This window comes from Egretta garzetta, unplaced genomic scaffold (genome assembly GCF_000687185.1).
Source record: "Egretta garzetta isolate BGI_Z169 unplaced genomic scaffold, ASM68718v1 scaffold34, whole genome shotgun sequence".
In the NCBI taxonomy this organism is placed as follows: Eukaryota; Metazoa; Chordata; class Aves; order Pelecaniformes; family Ardeidae; genus Egretta; species Egretta garzetta.
Genome location: NW_009259586.1, coordinates 2,106,338 through 2,124,479, shown reverse-complemented (window position 1 = coordinate 2,124,479; position 18,142 = coordinate 2,106,338). Strand labels below are relative to the sequence as shown.

At 39.1% G+C, this 18,142-nt stretch overlaps 1 protein-coding gene across 4 annotated transcripts in view; it reads right to left on the bottom strand.

The window, feature by feature from the left end:
• The window catches only part of OGFOD3 (2-oxoglutarate and iron dependent oxygenase domain containing 3), a 50,740-nt gene that overhangs the window by 14,250 nt on the left and 18,348 nt on the right, over nucleotides 1-18,142 (bottom strand). For all 4 annotated transcript variants that reach the window (XR_004841856.1, XR_004841857.1, XR_004841858.1 and 1 more), the window contains exons 6-7: nucleotides 12,152-12,305; nucleotides 4,565-4,688 (exon numbers count right to left, since the gene is read on the bottom strand). Coding sequence is in view for 1 of the 4 variants with exons in the window: in XM_035893273.1 (XP_035749166.1) it covers nucleotides 4,565-4,688; nucleotides 12,152-12,305 (278 nt within the window). In the remaining 3 variants the exon portion in view is untranslated. The remainder of the gene's footprint in view (nucleotides 1-4,564; nucleotides 4,689-12,151; nucleotides 12,306-18,142) is intronic.

The following is an 18,142-nucleotide window of genomic DNA, read 5'->3' as shown; positions in this document are numbered from 1 at the left end:
CCAGAGGAGGGCCACAAAAATGATCCAAGGGCTGGAGCCCCTCTCCTATGAGGACAGGCTGAGGGAGTTGGGCTTGTTCAGCCTGGAGAAGAGAAGGCTGCGGGGAGACCTGATTACGGCCTTTCAATACCTAAAGGGGGCCTATAGGAAAGATGGGGAAAATCTTTTTAGTAGGGCCAGCTGTGACAGGACAAGGGTAGGTTTAGACTAGATATAAGGAAGAAATTCTTTACAATGAGGGTGGTGAAACACTGGAACAGGTTGCCCAGAGAGGTAGTGGAGGCCCCATCCCTGGAAGCATTCAAGGCCAGGTTGGACGGGGCTCTGAGCAACCTGATCTAGTTAGCGGTGTCCCTGCTCCTACAGGGGGGTTGGACTAGATGACCTCTAGGGGTCCCTCCCAACCCAAAACATTCTATGATAGATAGGAGTACCTATACTCGCGTGGGGGGGGATCAACTATTCCATGATACAAGATACATGCTTTAAACACAGTTCTCACACCTTGTGTTGTGGGACTTCTGAATCTGGAAATCTTACTTCTCATGTCCGTGCACTTTCTGTCACTACACTGCATTTAGTGGTGAATTCTTCCAAACTGATTTTTCAAAGAGCATAATAAAATAAAGACATGACCAATTCCCACCACTTGGCATGCTGCACTTATTCACATGATTACAGGATCTGACAGTCATGTGGTATCTAATCTCTGCAATAAAGGTACGCATATTTCAGTGAATATACACACAGACACCCTGAAGGCCATTCCTGCATCACGAGAAAGCTACATATCCCTTAAATGCATGCTTTTCCTTACCTGAGCAGAAAAAACCTAAACGTTCAGGCTTCAAGCATACAGTTTTCTCCATTCTAAACGAAAAATAATCCAACTTCACAAATTCCCAAATAGCTTATACCTTCATCTCAAATATTTTTACACTTTCAGAAACACACTTCTGACAGCTATGAAAATATGCTAAGTTTGATATTCAAGGAAGAGTCACTTTTCACTCTCCAATACACAGAATTCATTTTACACCATATTTTCCTCCACAAACACACAGAAGCAGCAATTGCAACCTTTACTTCTACCCTTATATAATAAACAACTTGTATGAAGAACAAACTTCTTTGTGAGTTCAAAATAACTGCAGCAAAGCTGACCTTAAAACCAAGAAATGTACATGCAAATAAGGAACACATAACTGGTACTGAGATTTCATTCCAGCTGCAGGGTTTCATCTCCACTTTAGGATAAAGTGGAATCTGTGACCTCCCTAATATTGCCAGTCCCCAAATTCATACAAGACTCTCCAGAATTATGGATTTTTAAGTATGGTTTACACTGAGAAATTTATATAAAAAGTATAGTAATTATAGAAAGTACACTAATTTTATCATTAAAAAAGAAATGCCTTGATGTCTGCTGTTTATCCTTAATCCTCCTGTATCTACTGAGGATTACTAAAACAGGTCTCAGGCCAGCAAAGGAAAGATAATGTCAAAAGGGCCGTGGGCTTCACTTTGATGAACCTCATTCTAACTGTTGTTCTCTTCCATTTCATCTCTTGAACAGAGCTACCACTGGTACAGAGGAAGAAAACAAAATGCTAATACCTCAATTTTGGAAATAGAATCAGTGCAGCCATTTAAAAGCAACAGATACTGCTTTAGAACTGTTTCTTTATCCAAAAAAAAGTTTTCCTTTCAAAGTAGGGTTTCACTTGGCACCAAGGATTCTCTTATCACGGTACAGTGAATTTCTTGCAGCAAACAGAGGTCCCGACTTCAATCAAAAGACACATACATACTTCTGAAACCCATCAGGGCACAAGAAAGATGTGTTCCTCAATGCCACATTTGGTTATGAATTAGCCAAAGGTCTGTACATGTGACTTGGCATCACAGCGGTACTTGTTAGTGTCCATTAAAAAAAAAACCTCAAGAGCCTCTAGGTTAATGTGATAATTCCTTCTCAAAGCTAGAAGTCTTTGCTAATAATTGAACTAGGCAATGTTATAGACCATGCTACAAGTTATATCGAGAGTTTTTCACTCAAACATGAGAAAATCTGGATTTATAGACTTCTTATGCAATCCACGAGTGACACATACTTAGAGAAGTGATACATGTTTTAAAATTAGGCTCCACTTCTAACACAACAGTTTTCCCTGTCCCTAACTGTCTGGCTAAGACTGATCCTTAAATGGTAAGTGCTGTGAAAGCATTTGAAGCAGTGGGACTTGCCTAGGCAGCACTCCAAAAACACAGGAAATCCCAATGTTTTATTTTTAATTGTCTTTTTTTTGTATTTCCAATTGCTGCTTTTCTGCTCTGCTGCATCAGTAACAATGCCTTTCTGTTCCCCACTGCAAAGCCTGACGCTTTAACAAATTACTGCTCACAGAAAAAGGAATGGGCTCATTTTGGCACACAGTACCAGGTTCTGAAAATGTAGACTAACTCTGAGACAACAAGAAGTGCCAGGTTTTGGCACTGAAATAGCATTACCAATACGGAAGAAGGTAAATCAGCTGTCATGCACTAAAACTGAACCAGCAATTACACCAGTCTTCTAAAAAAGCCTGAATCTCCTAAATAAGAAGCATAAAAGCTTATCAACACATGGCTTTAAAAGTTGGGTTGGAGTGACAGGAGAAGCACAAAGGATCAAAAGAAGCATAAAACAAAACCAAAGAGGAAAGGAGAGAAAAACCACCGCGAAGGAACATTCTGAACATGAAAAATACGTCAACTTGTACCAGCAACAGAAAACACCCTGGGGTCATTCCCTCCTTCGTGTTCTCACACAAGCCGCGTTTTATCAGCAAGAGGAAAACTAAGTGCAATCGCCTTCACATTGTGCTTCACCTCTAAAGCTTGTCTCCCTTTTCTCACAGATGTTAGTAGTTATTTAGATTGCACCATAGGTAGCAACACAGTCACAGGATCCCTGACAACTGTGTTTAGACAGAGGAGTGCATTAGAAAGGTGTAGCTGGCATTCAACTTAATTTTCTGTTGTGTACATGTAGCATATTTGATCTTTCAAAAAAGGCTGTTCCCTCCAAGCTTGCCATTGTTTTCTTTTCAAAAGGTGTGTTTAACCAGTTCTGCGGCCCACATACTGTCAATACAATCACCTATGAAAGGGAATGGCCAAAACCAGATGCTGTTAGCAACTGTACTTTATATGCTCCCCCTTCCTCCCCAAGATGGACGTAAAGAGCAAACACCTTGCAGCAGAGCCTGAAAATTAAACGGATGGGGCTGAATGGAAGCAATTTCACAGTTGCAGACTTTTTGAAATTAAGTCAGGGGCACACTGCATATAGCAATCACACCGAGTGCCCCTTTACTGTGCAAGGAGACAGCTGTCCTCCCAGCTACCTAGAATTCAGCTATGATTTCTACAGCTATAAAAGCATGTTAATCTTAGAATTGCATCTGGAAATGAAATAGTTTAATGTGTTCCCTTTCAAAATACCAGTGGCAGCATTTTGCAAAAGATGATACTTTCAGTTTAGGATTTATTTCCAGCCACAAAAGCCAAAACAAACGTACAATTCTTGATACCAAACCCAAAATGCAGATAATCTCAGAGTTTATCTACGCCAGCATTACTGCTGGTGAGTTGATTGCTATGATCTGTAAGTCAAAAAAAACCTCACACCCATCCCCATTTGCAGGCAGCAATAGTCAGAAGTCAGTTCTGGTTGGGGTAATGTCTGTCAGCAGACAATTACTGAGCCTGTCTTTAAATGAGTAAATTTCCATCTTTTCTCTCTTGAAAAAAAGACGGAACACCGTAGGAATATAAAGTTGTCCTTTTTTTTTCTTTTCCTGCAAAAGCAGGACTGGTCTTGCATTATAAAAGGTTACACTGCTGTAAGCTCAGTACTCACCTCCCAGACAGATAAGTTGACATCTAAGCTCTTTCTTCCTAGGCACATTGCCCCAAAGTAGTTCTAATTTCAAATTAACCACTTATTAGGAAAGGACTTTTTTTTTTTTTTGAGGTATAACTGACAGCCATCAGAATGCTCATCCCTATCAGATCTACTGAAAGCAGGTATGGACTTTTAACCAAGTTACCATGGCTCATCATGCCGCTGCAGGTTAGCGGAGCTGTAGTAATCTATCATCTTCACACCCAGCCCACACCAATTACAGGGTATTAAGCCCCACCTTGAACAGCAAAGGAATTATGGGCCAGACAGTCTAAAATAAATTGCTTTTTTTTGGGATTTGCTGTAGTCACACAGTTATCTTTGCTCTTGATGCATAGTGACCTGCTAAGCTGTCATAACTGGATTGCAGTTCTAAGCCCTATTGCTTTCAAGGAAGTCACTTTATGTGGCTTACCTCCAGATATTTCAAACTGTGGCCACATTTTAACCTTTTTTAATCTTTACTTTTTACATAATCAATCTGAAGACAAAATGCTACGTTATTCCATGGTTATTGCTGCCAGAAAACAGAAGTCCCACTACATCTGCTAGCCCACCCAGTTAATAAATGCCACAATTTGGCCTGCCTCAATGCAGGCAAACCAAGACCCTTACCTGCTCGGGGCTCTATCGTCTTGTTGGAACCTGCATCTATGAAGACAAACCGTCCACCGCCAAAGTCTTCAGTGTAGTCAGAGAGATAAAGCAGTGACGTGTAGTCAAAAGAGCCATAAGTTACCTAGGAGTAAGACAACATGATCAAAATTTACCAGATTCCACTCATCCCTGCAGAGCACAAATAATTAAGCAGATGGATCTGAGGTTTCTTCTAATTTTCCAGATTTCACATTTAATAAAGGAGTCTCTTTTCTAGAAGTTATATATGCTTATTATGCTTACACACACTACATACAAGTCTAGTATGTTATGTTTATTATTTCTATTATTCCAGTTTCCATAATTAAAGTAGAACTCCTACTGATTTCTGTCTTCCCACGTCCACTAAAGAGCTAGCAAAAACCAACATAGTGTCAGAAGTTACCCCTCTGCACTGTATCAAAAATATAGAAGGGCTCTGATCTATTTACACCATTTCAAGATAAAATTTCACCATAAGGTTAATGAGACCCAAGAACAGCCTTTGACTAATACCACCCATTATCTAATCATGGTTATAGGTTTCTGGAAACCTCACTTTTTACTCTTTCACCAGCTACACCATGCAGGAGCTTCATGGTAGCAGTGAATCAGACCTTCCAAGTAAACACACATTTGTTGGAGGAACTTCTACTCTTCTCCATACAGGTTTTGTTTAAAAACCTTCAAACATGACTTTCAAAGTCTCTGCTTCTTCTCACCCTACAGACCAAACACCCCATTAAGTACAACAAGGTGATTTTTCCTTCCTTTTAAAGGGTTGGTTTTGCTCAACATGTATGCTGAAGATGGAGGAAAGAAATACTATATATTAATGCTTAGAGTGAAGCTATCTAAATATTTAACACTGAGTTTAGCTGATTCTGAAAATACTTCCTTTTCATATCTACACGTCATCAACAATTAAAAATACACTTAAAATCAGTGGCTGTATTCTCCAGTTTCTTCACAGTATATCACAACTCAAATCAAGTGCTGCATTACTGTCAAACAGTGAAATGTGCAGCACAGTAGCACTGTATAAATACACAGCATTTGCAGAGTGTTTTGACTGACCTGGTGACTGTCGGAGGTAGGTGCTACTTCCAAACTTAGAAGTTTTCTAAATATTTTCAATTTTGTTTTAAGTTACATTCATTACTGCCAGTTAAATTTTGGCTCAAGAGCAGTTGTACATATTATTCTGTAAGGGTAATTACTAAAGAGAACATAGGAGCAGATGGAATAGGAAGACATTTTCACTCTTACTCATTTTATTATTTTGACCATAAGGGCTTAAAGGAAAAAAGCCAAATCTGGTGATACGCTGCGCTACACAGTCCAAATCACAAGAATTAGAGAACTGTTTTGGTGATCCCCTTCTCTGCATATTTACCCAAACCTTAGCAGCAATACAAGGCAATAAGTGGAAATTAATAAGCATGTGGTAACGCAGCACCTCAAAAGAGCCATTCTACAGCCCTCCTCACGCAATCAGCTTTGCAAAGCTATTTTCACTTTCATTGATCTGGTGGTAAAATTTCCAGTCAGTTTAAGGAAGTCTTCCAGCCAGTGAAGGCATTAGCATAGTGAAGAAGTTCGTTCAACTCATACTTGCAAGTGTAATGCATTAAAATTGTTTTTCTGAACTCTTCAGTGGTGCAGCAATGTTTGCTCCATCAATGCACTCTGTCCTCTCCAAGGTGGCTTCACCAATTCTGAACTTTTAAGAGCCAACTACAAACCATTTTAGCTTAACTAAACACATCTGATTTCTATAGATGACTAATTTGGGGAACCAAGTATGCAATGGAAAATGGCTTTTCTGTTCCTGTCCTTGTTCACTACTAACTCTCAAAAGGCAGCCAGGCCTGAGAAATGCAACACTATGGAAGACAAGGCACTAAATTATACTTAGATATTTAAAATGCTAGAAGTCCCCCATGTATATCAAATGTATTTATTACCCTGGTAATGGTTTCCAATACCAGAAAGGTTAATAACTGAACCAGAAGTTCAAACTATGTGAGAAAAGCGGTCATTAAAAACCAGGTGATAACACATACAGGCACACTGCAGGAAAACAGATTTCTATGGCTCTTTGTGAACAATTCAATAGAAGAAATGCAGGCACTTCCATTCAGCCTGATACTTCATACAGTTCTTGTGCTGGTTTTGAGCACCCTTTACCCAAATAAGTCAAATACAGCTAATATTTCATGATAGATGCTCATAATGAGATATATATGGTACTTTTTTAAAGGCTGTTATAAATACAACGAATTGTCAGAATTAGATACCCAAATTTTGCGGTGTGGCACCCTTGGGTTTTTGAGGGACACACATTTATATACAAATAAGCAGCTGTAGGAATATGCTATCGGCCTGCAGTTACTTAGATAGATATGTAGGACAGCATCCTCTGCTTTCCATTGCAGAAGAAAATAAAAATGTGTATTCACTTCCCAATCAGCACAGGTCTAGCACAGTATCTTGTAGAAATGAGTCAAAACTACTCTTCTCCTGTAAGCCTGTACTTATCTCTTTGTGCAGATAATCACAAAAATAGCCTTGATGGCTACTTCCAGTGTTCTATATATTGATAGAATCTATTTAGCAGACAATGTAATTCAGAGACATTCTATGTCTTACAAGGGGCTGCAGGTGAGCTGAGGTAACAGGTTTGAGCAGACACAGAATAAATTCCTCGGAATACAAAGACGATGCTGTCCTAAGGCAGAAGTAAGGTCTTCTGATGTATTTCAGTAGATGTCTAACAGCATGAGGGGAAGAAAAAGAAGAGTGAAAAGTCTGCTAGAACAGATAGCAGCTGCTATCAGTGATAGCCTCAAGAGCCAGAGGAGAGGGCTGCTAAAGGGTTAGGGAGCTGGAGAGCATATCACAGGTACAGATGCTGGAAGGTTTGGCTCATTCACCTTGGAGAAAGTCTGAAAAGGGATACAACTGCTACCTATAAATATGTGGGGATGGGAGGAAGGGAAAAAAAAAGCTAAAAACGGAACATGAAAAAGTTTAGAGGAAAAAAAAAAAAAAAAAAAAAAAGAAAATTTGCCCTGAAGTGCTGGAATAGCTCTGATAGAAATTGAAGGAAAACAAATCAAAACCAATCTTATGGCAAAGCCTGACAATTCTGTGAAGGATGACAGCATCCTCGCCTAGGCAGGGGACTGCAGAACTCGTCAAGTCCCACATAACTTCTATTAAAGAACATTATAAGACTATACTGCTGTCAGAGTTGAGCGTGCAACAGCAATTCCATTATAAATCAAACATTTGAAAGGCTCAGTTCCAAACAAATTCCATCCAAGAAGAAACTCCACATCTTAAGCCAACACTCTTTATTTGATTTAGATGCTTATAAATGCAACAAGATTAAATCGTTTATATGGGTGATTTCAGGGTTTCCATTCCTATGTAACTAAAAACCAAATAAATTTTAGGGGAAAAAACCAAAGCCTCATATAGACACAATAGATCTGTGCTAGTCCATTATGCAGTTAAAAATCTTCCAAACCAAGGATATTCAGACTGAGGAATAATTGCAATAGATTCAGCAACGTAGGGAAAAGGGCAAGAGGAGTATTCGTGTGCTCCAAGAAGCCTACATCTTGGAACCAACAGTGTCAGACTCTGAAACAAAAAAATGTGCCAGGTTCATTTTTCAAAGGTTTAATTTTACCTTTCTTTTGGAAAGAGGCAGGGGAAAAAAAAATCCTGAAGTCTTCTAGGAGCAACCTTTACCATTTAATTATTAAATTAAATTATTTAATTATTATGCAGAAATACAATGATTTATTCTATTCTAAGGGGAAAGCATAAATGATACAACACCAAAGCATCCAACAAACTGGCAAAGTATTTAACAGGCTGAGTTTTATTGATCTTTCTTCAACTCCCTAGTATTCACACTTGTTTTGGGAGGCCACATAAGAATACCACTCCTCTTATTTGGGAAATATATCCTACCTCAGATCAACAGCAATGCTTTTTTTCCTTGCTTTCAACTGTAGTCTGGAAGTGGTAAGTGAAACTTTGCTGGAGAAATTAAAACACAAGGCAGGCTGACTGCACCAAAAAACCTGTAAAGCTACACAACCTGTCTATCCTATTTAGTCTTCTCTGAAATATTTTGTGATCTACTGACCTTTGATTTGAATTCAGTCTCCTGCATAACCTGATCAACTATAAAAACTTTTTTTACCTCTTTCTAAACACATAACAATATAGATACAGATATATGTAATGTATACCTTTAGTAGGCTAAAATAATACGCAGACATATATTCTACACATACAGTAACACTTTCTGTAAGCCACGATCTGGCAAACACATACATGAGTGCTACATCCAGATAGCTCTGTTCCAATTGCACTTAAGGGGAAAGTAATACCAGACCTTTTGACACACAAGCAGAAGTTAGAGAGGAGACAGGAATTAGAAGCTTGTTTGTGCAGCAAGGAAAGGATTCAAATTAACCCTTTGATGCCAGTTCAAGTGAGCGATGTACCAGAAGTGAAGGCAGCCAGTGTCCAGTAACAATGATACATGATTATGTAATTTAGGCTTTCACGATGGACATGAAGTGAAGAGGATGAAGGATGTATCTCTATCAGAACCTATTTAAGGTATCATTAGCCTGGTTCAAACTCTGAATTTTCAATCAGGCAATGCAAACTGCTGTCATTTAAACTACAGAAGTACCTGTATTATCTGGCAATAGCTGAAGGCCTTTATCCTAGAGAAGGGATTAACCACTGAGCTGGGGCAGTTTCCACATGAATGATCCCAGCCCACAGTGGCTTGGTCCGTCTCCCTTCAACAGCCTCTGCACTGGCAACATCATTTACTCCATGTGAAGCCCAAAGAGTGAGAAATGGAGCCCCAAACCACAAGCTCACTAAGCACTTACAAGAAGTCTGCTCTAGGTCTCTATGCCACAGCACCCATAAAGCCCCTTCATGCTGGCTAGGGGCCAGGGAAGTTCTGTTCCCTTGTGCTCCCCCAAAAAATAAAAGGGAACTGATCAACACAAGGCTCCCAGCTCAGCATGCAACGTTGCTGTCACGGCAGCACAGACAGTGGCCCAACTTCAGCATATTCACATGCAATCTGTATTGCAAGAATGCTCTTGAACAAGAACAAAAATAGCTACATTAGAAGATTTGATCAAACCTGGAACATAAGTTCAAGGCGCAAACAAAAAGCACTTCAGTGGTCTGAATGGTTTAGCTTTCCCAATACAGACAATTTACTGCAGAAGTCAGCTGCTACAGAAGTGAAAAATGTACAAATTAATTGAATAAACAGGACAAGCCACAGTTTTAACTCCCAGTGTTATCTAAACATTACTTCCCTCAGAAAATACCTTGAAATTTAGCATAAGTCACATTTTCATATTTTACAGCAAGTTTGTCATTTAGGGCAGGGGAGACACGACAAATTCTACGTGATTATGAACAAGGTGTTTGGTAACTGCCCCAACTGGGATAGTTCTCTGCACTGCTCTCAATACTCAATTATTCAGTATAGAAACTATTAAAGTTTAGGTTATGCATAGCAAGTTTAAGAAACCACATTTTGCATTTGTTTTGCTTTTTGAAGCTGGGGGTAGATTAGAAAGAGCCAAGGCCAATCAGTTCATATATCTGCTCCCTGAACAGACAGCCGGTGAGATAAACAAAATGTGGACAAAACAGATGGATAAAAAACAGCAAAACATCTAGCCTGCTGTCCATCACATACAGGCACTGTCAGGATGCTGTAACAGAGAAGTAGCTTCTACAAAGACAAAATTCTCTTCATGGAAACAGATTTGCTTCTAAATGACAAAGTGACTTGTACATTACAGGAGAGATTTAGGTAGAAAGACATATTTGTGAAGTTATCCAACCATCTTATTCATTTACAATGCAAAACACATGCAGAAAAGAATAAAGAGAATATTGGCAAGCCTAATGCAGACACAACTCTCGTTACAGTAATAAATCAGAGTCTGAAATTCCAAAATATGCTTTTTTGGACTGAAAGAAAAAAAGAGGAGAAAATAGCCATCGGCTATTGAAATTTACTGCTTTCTCTTCCCTTGTGGCAGTCAAATTCAATTCTCTGAAAGTATGGAAAAACTATGAGGAACCTATGAATTTATTGCACTTCACACAACCAGAATCACTAGTTTATTCAGTGTCTCTTGGAAATGAGTGCAACACACGATGGAATTCTCATGAACCCCACCAGCACAATTTGCTCCCTGCAACCAGTTCCTACCAGCAATGGTCAAAATAACCTGTACCTCAAAATCATCCCTACCACCTCTGGTCCAAGGTCCACTCCTGTTCAACAGTTCAACATCACAGCTATTTAAACAAGAAGCATCCAAAAGCTGGTCTGGTCTTTGTTTTTCAGTGACTGCAAATTCCACCTTGCACTACTTCCTTCTTTGAAGCAGCGGCTGTATCAGGTCACTGTCACTATGTTATCTAAATTTAAAGTTGCTTCTGCCTATATGACAAGAAAGGGCACAGGAGCTTACACTAATGTTGTGAACAAGAACAGACACTATACTTTCCTCAGACTGACATTTTCCAGGAACTATTTTCAAGGCAAGGAATATTCCTCTGATTTTTCATCATAGACGTCTCGGGTCATAGACTTCAAGGTACACTGCTCACATACAGACTTCAGCACTAGGCGTAGCTTAGATTTTGATGGGATAACTTTTATTTGGTTCAATCTTGGGTGATCCATGACTCTAGAGTGACTCTAATTTTTAAATCCTGAAAACATGAGATGTGGGTATTCTTATTCTGGTTCTTTAGAAGGGGGGGCTATTTTTTGTTTTTTACTGTTTGATTCTTCCATTGTTGGTTTGTATTCTGCTATGCTGCACAGAACCTGTGAACTCACTTAAATTCAGAAATAAACCTAATACCAATCCCAAATCATTTAAGTCCATTGAGAAATGCAAAGTATTAAGCTGTGAGCCTACAGATAGAAGACTACGCAGTTAAAAGAAAGTCACAATACTTACATTCTAAAATCAACAAAACATATTAAAAGAGACTACCATACCCCCATTGAAGAACAGGTAGTAAGAGAGCCTCAATTCAGGTATAACTGAAATATAAACATTAATCATTTATCAAGAGGCTCAGATCAACTAACAACAGTGAACAACTGACTACTTTGAAATAGCTCCTGCCAGACCTGGCTGAAAGAGCAATACCCTAACTGGAAACACAGATTTGACGAAACCAAAACACTTTGTAGGTACAAGTCAATTTAATCAACATTTCTGACAAAAAGAAATTCCCAAGTAGTCATTCACATAATTTATTAGTTCTAGCAGAACTAAAGTGGAAAAAGTAAAATAAAGAGGAATGTACTGGCCTGTGTTTTTAAAACTCATCCTTCCATTGGGTTCATCCCCTGAAGGATTTTTACAAGCACCATTTTTCAAACACATTTGACTGTTTAATGCAAAATGTCTTCAAAGTGACATAATAGTAACAGAAAACATTTACATCCCACCTCAGCCTCCTACTTGCCTTGTCAACATGTGGGTGCCAGTATTCATCATGTGTTGTCTTGGCTTCTGTGTTGTTTATTTTTGAGAAGAACGTTGGCTTAGTCAGGTACATGGAAGCAGAGCTGATACCAAATGCCTGAGCAATCCTTTGTTGAATTCTCTGTCTCACATCACTGCAAACAACACAACACAGCACATTAAGCGACACACTTCTCTCTTCTCCTTCATTCAGTTACTGCTTCCTCCTCAGCTAATAAATCATGGGGAACCCATACTTTCCCTCTTATTTTGCCTTAAATAAAAGAGATCTACTACACAAAAAAAAAAAAAAAAAAAAAGAAAAAAAGAACCCCCAGTGTTTCAGGTTGGTGGTTTGTTGTTTTGGCTTTTTAATTCTCAGGATATTAAGAAAAAAAAAAAACCTATTTGTCTCCTGTGGCCTAGATGTTAAATTTTTTTTGTGTGAACAGTCTGTTTTCCTGAAAAATGCCATGCATATCTCACTACTACTGAACTACTAATCTTTTCAGTACCTAACAGTTTGAAGTGTTTCACATAGAGATTTTTGATCCAAGTCTGATAACTAGAAGGTTGTATCTTCATAGAGGGTTGCCTCTGAAGCACCTTCAACTATTTTTACACTAATTTTAAACTAACTGATGAAGTTTTTGGCACCACAAAACTCTGGGTTCTCGGTCAACATATGTATTGGTATCATAACCAGATTTTCCTGAAAAATGGATGCAAGATGTCTTTCCCAACTATTTTCAAAGACCCAACCAAGTTATTTCTACCTTGGCTATTCCTGTATTTCTTGAGAGATAGGAAGAAAAGCACAGGATTTTGATTTTTAAGATTATGACAACTAATAATCACATATGCATTACTATACAGAGTTGCTGATATAGCGCCATCCATCTTTCAGGACAGGTATCACTGCATACAGGGCTGGAACAGGGACACCTAGAACTGCCAGACTTAGTTCAGTTAATGCTGCTTTTAAAGAGAAGAGATTTGTCATTAATGAGGAATACCACTGGCAAATCCCACCAGTAAACACACACAGCTAGGATGTATTTAACTTTGAGGAAATTTAAAAACTAGCAAAGAATACGATAAACACAATGAGATGAAATGAAAACATTGGGGTGGTTTTAAATGTAATCCTCTATGCTTCTTAAAATCTTTATATTGTTTTCTCCCAACTTTAACACATTTTTAACTATTATATTAGTCTTCCTTTTCTTCCTAAGTGCTTCAAAAGCAGCACACGAACAAGGTACTCCGAGTAAACACACTTCTAAAGCTGTGCATGGAATTACATGAGCAACCTTTCTGCATCAGACATTTATTTCTTCACTGGGTAGTAGTATTTATCTAGGGAACTTAAACAGTGACTAAAAAGAAGTGTCAGAACTAAAATCAAACTTACAGTGTTAGGCTGTGAAAGTCACCTCTTAAGAACTTCTTCCACAAGTACTAAAAAAATCCTAGATATTCCTTCTGTTCACATCTTGTCCCTCACCAAAAATAAAAATAAGAACACACACGCATTTGATTTTTAGTCTGTCTCACTTCACATTTTTAGGGGTCAATTCAAGCTATTTTACATATGGAATATCAAAACCATTAAATGAAGCTAGAAATGAGATTTTCAGGTATTTACAGGGCTGCATGAACTGAGGTTTCAAGTTGAGAGCTACATAGCAGTAGAGTTTGTAAAATTGGTATTGGGAAAGGATCTACAGGTCCTTCCTCTCATGCCTGTGGGAACCTGATCTTTCTCTGTTTTCTTTCCAAGGAGTAGGACTTCAGCAGAGGCTGCCTTATATTTCCCAAAAAGCATTAAATGTAATTACTCATTTCTCTTAGTCATGAATTGAGGGCAGCTGGCACTTTGAACAACCCAACACAAGAATTAATAGCCTAACCCACAAATACTAAAGCAGCATATTCCCTGGCTCTGAGACCACATGGCCAGCTGCATCAGCCAGCTGGAATATATCTACTCAGAAGTAGTTAGGCCACAGCCTTGACATAACTTTAATCACCATGGGTTGTATTGCTCTCTAAGCAATACTGCTTCCTCTTTCAGGCTGCAAAGAGAAAAATCATACTTCCCAGATGATGTTTGCTTTTTCCTGTTTATAAACCAAACAGGCAGGGGAAGTAGTGAATAGGAAGACACAGTAATGAAGCAGTTGAGGTGACAGGTCTAAAAGAATGACTTCAGGTGCGATCCTGGTCTCCTGGAAGCAGCTGCCTTCAGCTGACCCAGGTAGCTGGTTTTTGGGTGTGGAAGTGTACTGTTGGCCTCTTATTTCCCTGTGCGCTACTGGCTTCAAGCATTACTTTTAATCACAGTAGCTTCTTCGAGCACACAAGGTGCCAAGGGGTGCCAGCCTTGCATTTCTTCATTTGACTCGTGCGCTCCTGCCTTTTCCTTCCCTATGAGCTGTCATCCTGCATATCAGAGCATCACTCAAAAACTTAGTCAAGGCAATCATGGCATATGTAGCAGACTAACCTGAGTTTTATGTGCATAAATAATGTGCCATTCAACAAAACAAATGGTAGACTATGAAAAAGCCCCCCTGATTGTAATGGATCTTGGACTAGGCTTCAAAACACAGGTATTTACCCTTTGCACTTACAGCTGTGCTAACACATAATAGACACACAGGTTTATAGCAGCCACCTTCCTTCAAGAAAGAGGTCAACAGGCAAAAGAATACTGACCACTCACATCAGAGCTCAATGAGCAAGAGGGGTTAACTTGCCTGTAATAGAAAGTTGAAAATAGCAAAGCAAAACTAACTTTGCTTGATGTGCAGGCTGCAAAGTCATAAAATGTTAAGTCTCAAAGGAGAGGACACTTAATCTTCAAGTTTGCGTTCAGTGCTCTCAGACATATTTGTGAGAACTGGGGAACAACCAAATTATTTTTTTAGGGCCTAATCCAGCACATGCTGAAGTCAGTAAAAAGTCATTCATTAATTTCAATGAACTCCAAATCTAACATGGAAAAAACAAGCAAAGAAACCCGAACTCAGGTACTGGTCACTGGAAACAAGACCCCTTTCCAGCAAGCTGTGCTGATAAGAAAAGCCCCTTACAGAGTGACCTTCCTAAAGAGAAATGGTAGGAATAGAAAGGAAATATTCAAGACTACATTTTTTTATTTCCTCAGTGCACACACATGACAAAAATTACATGTAATCTACATTGCTGTATACTGGGTATTCCCAAAGTTCAGGCTTGAATTTAAGAGGTACAACAGAAGCCTACGTAACATATGATAGAACAAGAGTGACAGGCCATCTCAGCCTCTCTACACATCCTATGGATGCTCTTAAATTTTTAAGCATGAAATACTACCCCATACACAAAGCACCATCTGACACGTCCAACAAATGCCCAAGCAGTTTATATTTAATACTATCTATTAAACTGGAAGCACTGTGCCTACAAATATGCACAACACGTATTGCACAGCACTACAGTGCAATAAATAACCCAATTATAGAGAATCAACAGGAAAAGCTAAAAAAAAAAAGCATGAATAAAATGCACTGATGTTGGAATAACCCATATGGCAAAGATTTATTAGAAACAGACTCCAAAGAGCAATACCTTTAAGTGCCTAAATGGTTGCTTGAGTACGTACCATACTGCTTAAAAGCTACGGAAACTCCACGAAATTCCTAGTTGAGCCAGCACATAGATATTATTTCTAAACATAGAGAGTGCTTAATACCCAGTTGCTAATAATAGGGCATCAGTCAAATCAAATATGTAGGCACTATAACCTAGAGAAGAACACAGAAAATACACAAGGGAAGACTGTTTCTCAATGTATGTGAATAACAACCAGGACTCCTCACTTTGTCACATGGAAATGGCTGCAGTTCAAAATAAGTGTAAGCAAGTCACAAAGTAGAAAAGAACTTAATGCTTTGTGTAGGAGGTGGGGGGAATTGAAGTGCAGAACACGAACACTTTCTAGAAAACATTGCATTGCACTGTTGGAAGTAGTGAGAAGGAGATCTTAGCTTGTAGCTTAAGAAGAATGTGTAAAATCCATCCATTTACAAGTTTGGTGCCAAAGGCAGCGTGTGCTGCAGGAGGTAGGTATGTTTTGCAGGGTGCTTTGTGATAATCCTGGTTGCCCTTCATTCCACATCATTAGATTTATCCCACTGCAGGAGTCATCAACAGGTTGACAAACTTGTCCGTGCAAACATGAACTCTGCTTCAAACTCCATAAGGTATCTTGAGTCCCTCTTTGCAACAGTAAATTAAACACTACACATGGGAATCAAATGTTTACCTTGCAATAGGAGCAAAGGCATGACTTCTTTTAGAGATCAAAGTGTTCCCTAGAATCCTGTACAGTATGCATCTGAACAGACGCATCTGTGTACTTCAGCTCATTCTGTGCCCAGCGTATGCCAAGTACAGCACGTAGCTGTTCTCAAAAATAGTATAAAGTCACTTTTTAGCCTATAAAAACCTCTTCTGTACAGCCTGATTTCCACTGACCTGGCCATTTCAACATTTATCAATATCAGGACTACAAGTTTTTCTTTCCATTCCCTTTCCTACTCCAGATGCAGCCTACATAGTCTATTGGTAAAATACTTAAGGACAAACACATTGCGTGTCATGTAAATCACGTGACAAGATCAGTCAAGGTTCAGCTTAGAAGGTGCAATCAAGGGAGGAATGAATGAGCCCAGAAATTCTGGCTACCTTGGATCCAGTACAGCAAGAGCCACGTTGTTCCCTCAGCCACTTCTCATACGCACCCAGAAGTGGGAGCCTCGGGCAGGAGCCTCCCATTCTTGATCCCAGCCCACTCCTTTATACTTTTTCCTCCACATCCCCCATATATCAAAAACTGTTGGGAGAGGTCTGCTGTACTGTAGCTACAAAGATAATACTGCTTTATGCTGGAGAATGTAAGCATTCATTTTCATAAACTCAGTAACTATTCTATCATTCAAACTGCGTAGGGTGTACCCTGGCTCTGATCAGATGCACTAATCAAAGCTCTATAGCAATAAATATTTGAGTATAGCACCCAGCCAACAATGGAAGTAACAAATGAATCCCTCCCAGAATTTGTCAGCAGCAGTCCTTGTACATTCGCACAGAGTCACTGGATAATACCAAAATGCATAGGCTAGACTCAGGGAAAGGCAGAACAGAACTCCCCAAAAAGAGCATACGACCACCTTCTATAAAAACAGTTACTAAAGTTTATTTTGGAGTAACAGCGATGAAGAGGAAAAAAAGCCAATGAAATAGCTAGAAGTCTAAGGAACATATAACTTAAGAGAAAGGATGTTCACTGGATTGCAAAGCTGCCAGCTTAATGTATCAGCAGCATGAGTAAAAGAACTGAGTAAACCAACTAAAAGTACCACAGAAAAATTTCTGTAACATAGCTCTGCCAGCCCAGCAAAAACAATGCACTGTTAGGAGTCACTGCGAAGTGCGATTCAAGTACAGTGACAGGAACACTCAAAGCTTTGTAAAACTACACAGCTTTTCTAGCCCACTTGTCAGCATCTCCGCACCGTTCCCAGTGAAAAGCAGCAAAGGCAGTAGAAGCAGACAAAGCAAGGCTCTTCTACAGCCAGAAAGTTTTAACAGAAATTACACATGCAGAACAAATAAAGGGAGGAAGCAAACTCTCAGCTCTTCCTCTGCTCTTTTTATTTCTCTACCTTAGTAAGTTTTAAGATTTTTTGGAATAAATCTTTGACAGTGCCGTTTTCTGCTGAAGTCACAACCCTTAAACCAAGCATCCAGATTTAAAGGTCTCTCTTCTGGATAAAGACGCATCTATTATGTGAAACAAGAGGAATTGCTGTAATATGCTTGGCAGATGGTAGTTAGAGCATCAGCCTAGAAACCGTAATTGATTCTGAAGCAACATAATTTTGACAGAGACAGTTTAGAAACCAGCCTCCTGGCTCAGAATGCCTACAAAGATTTGTTATTG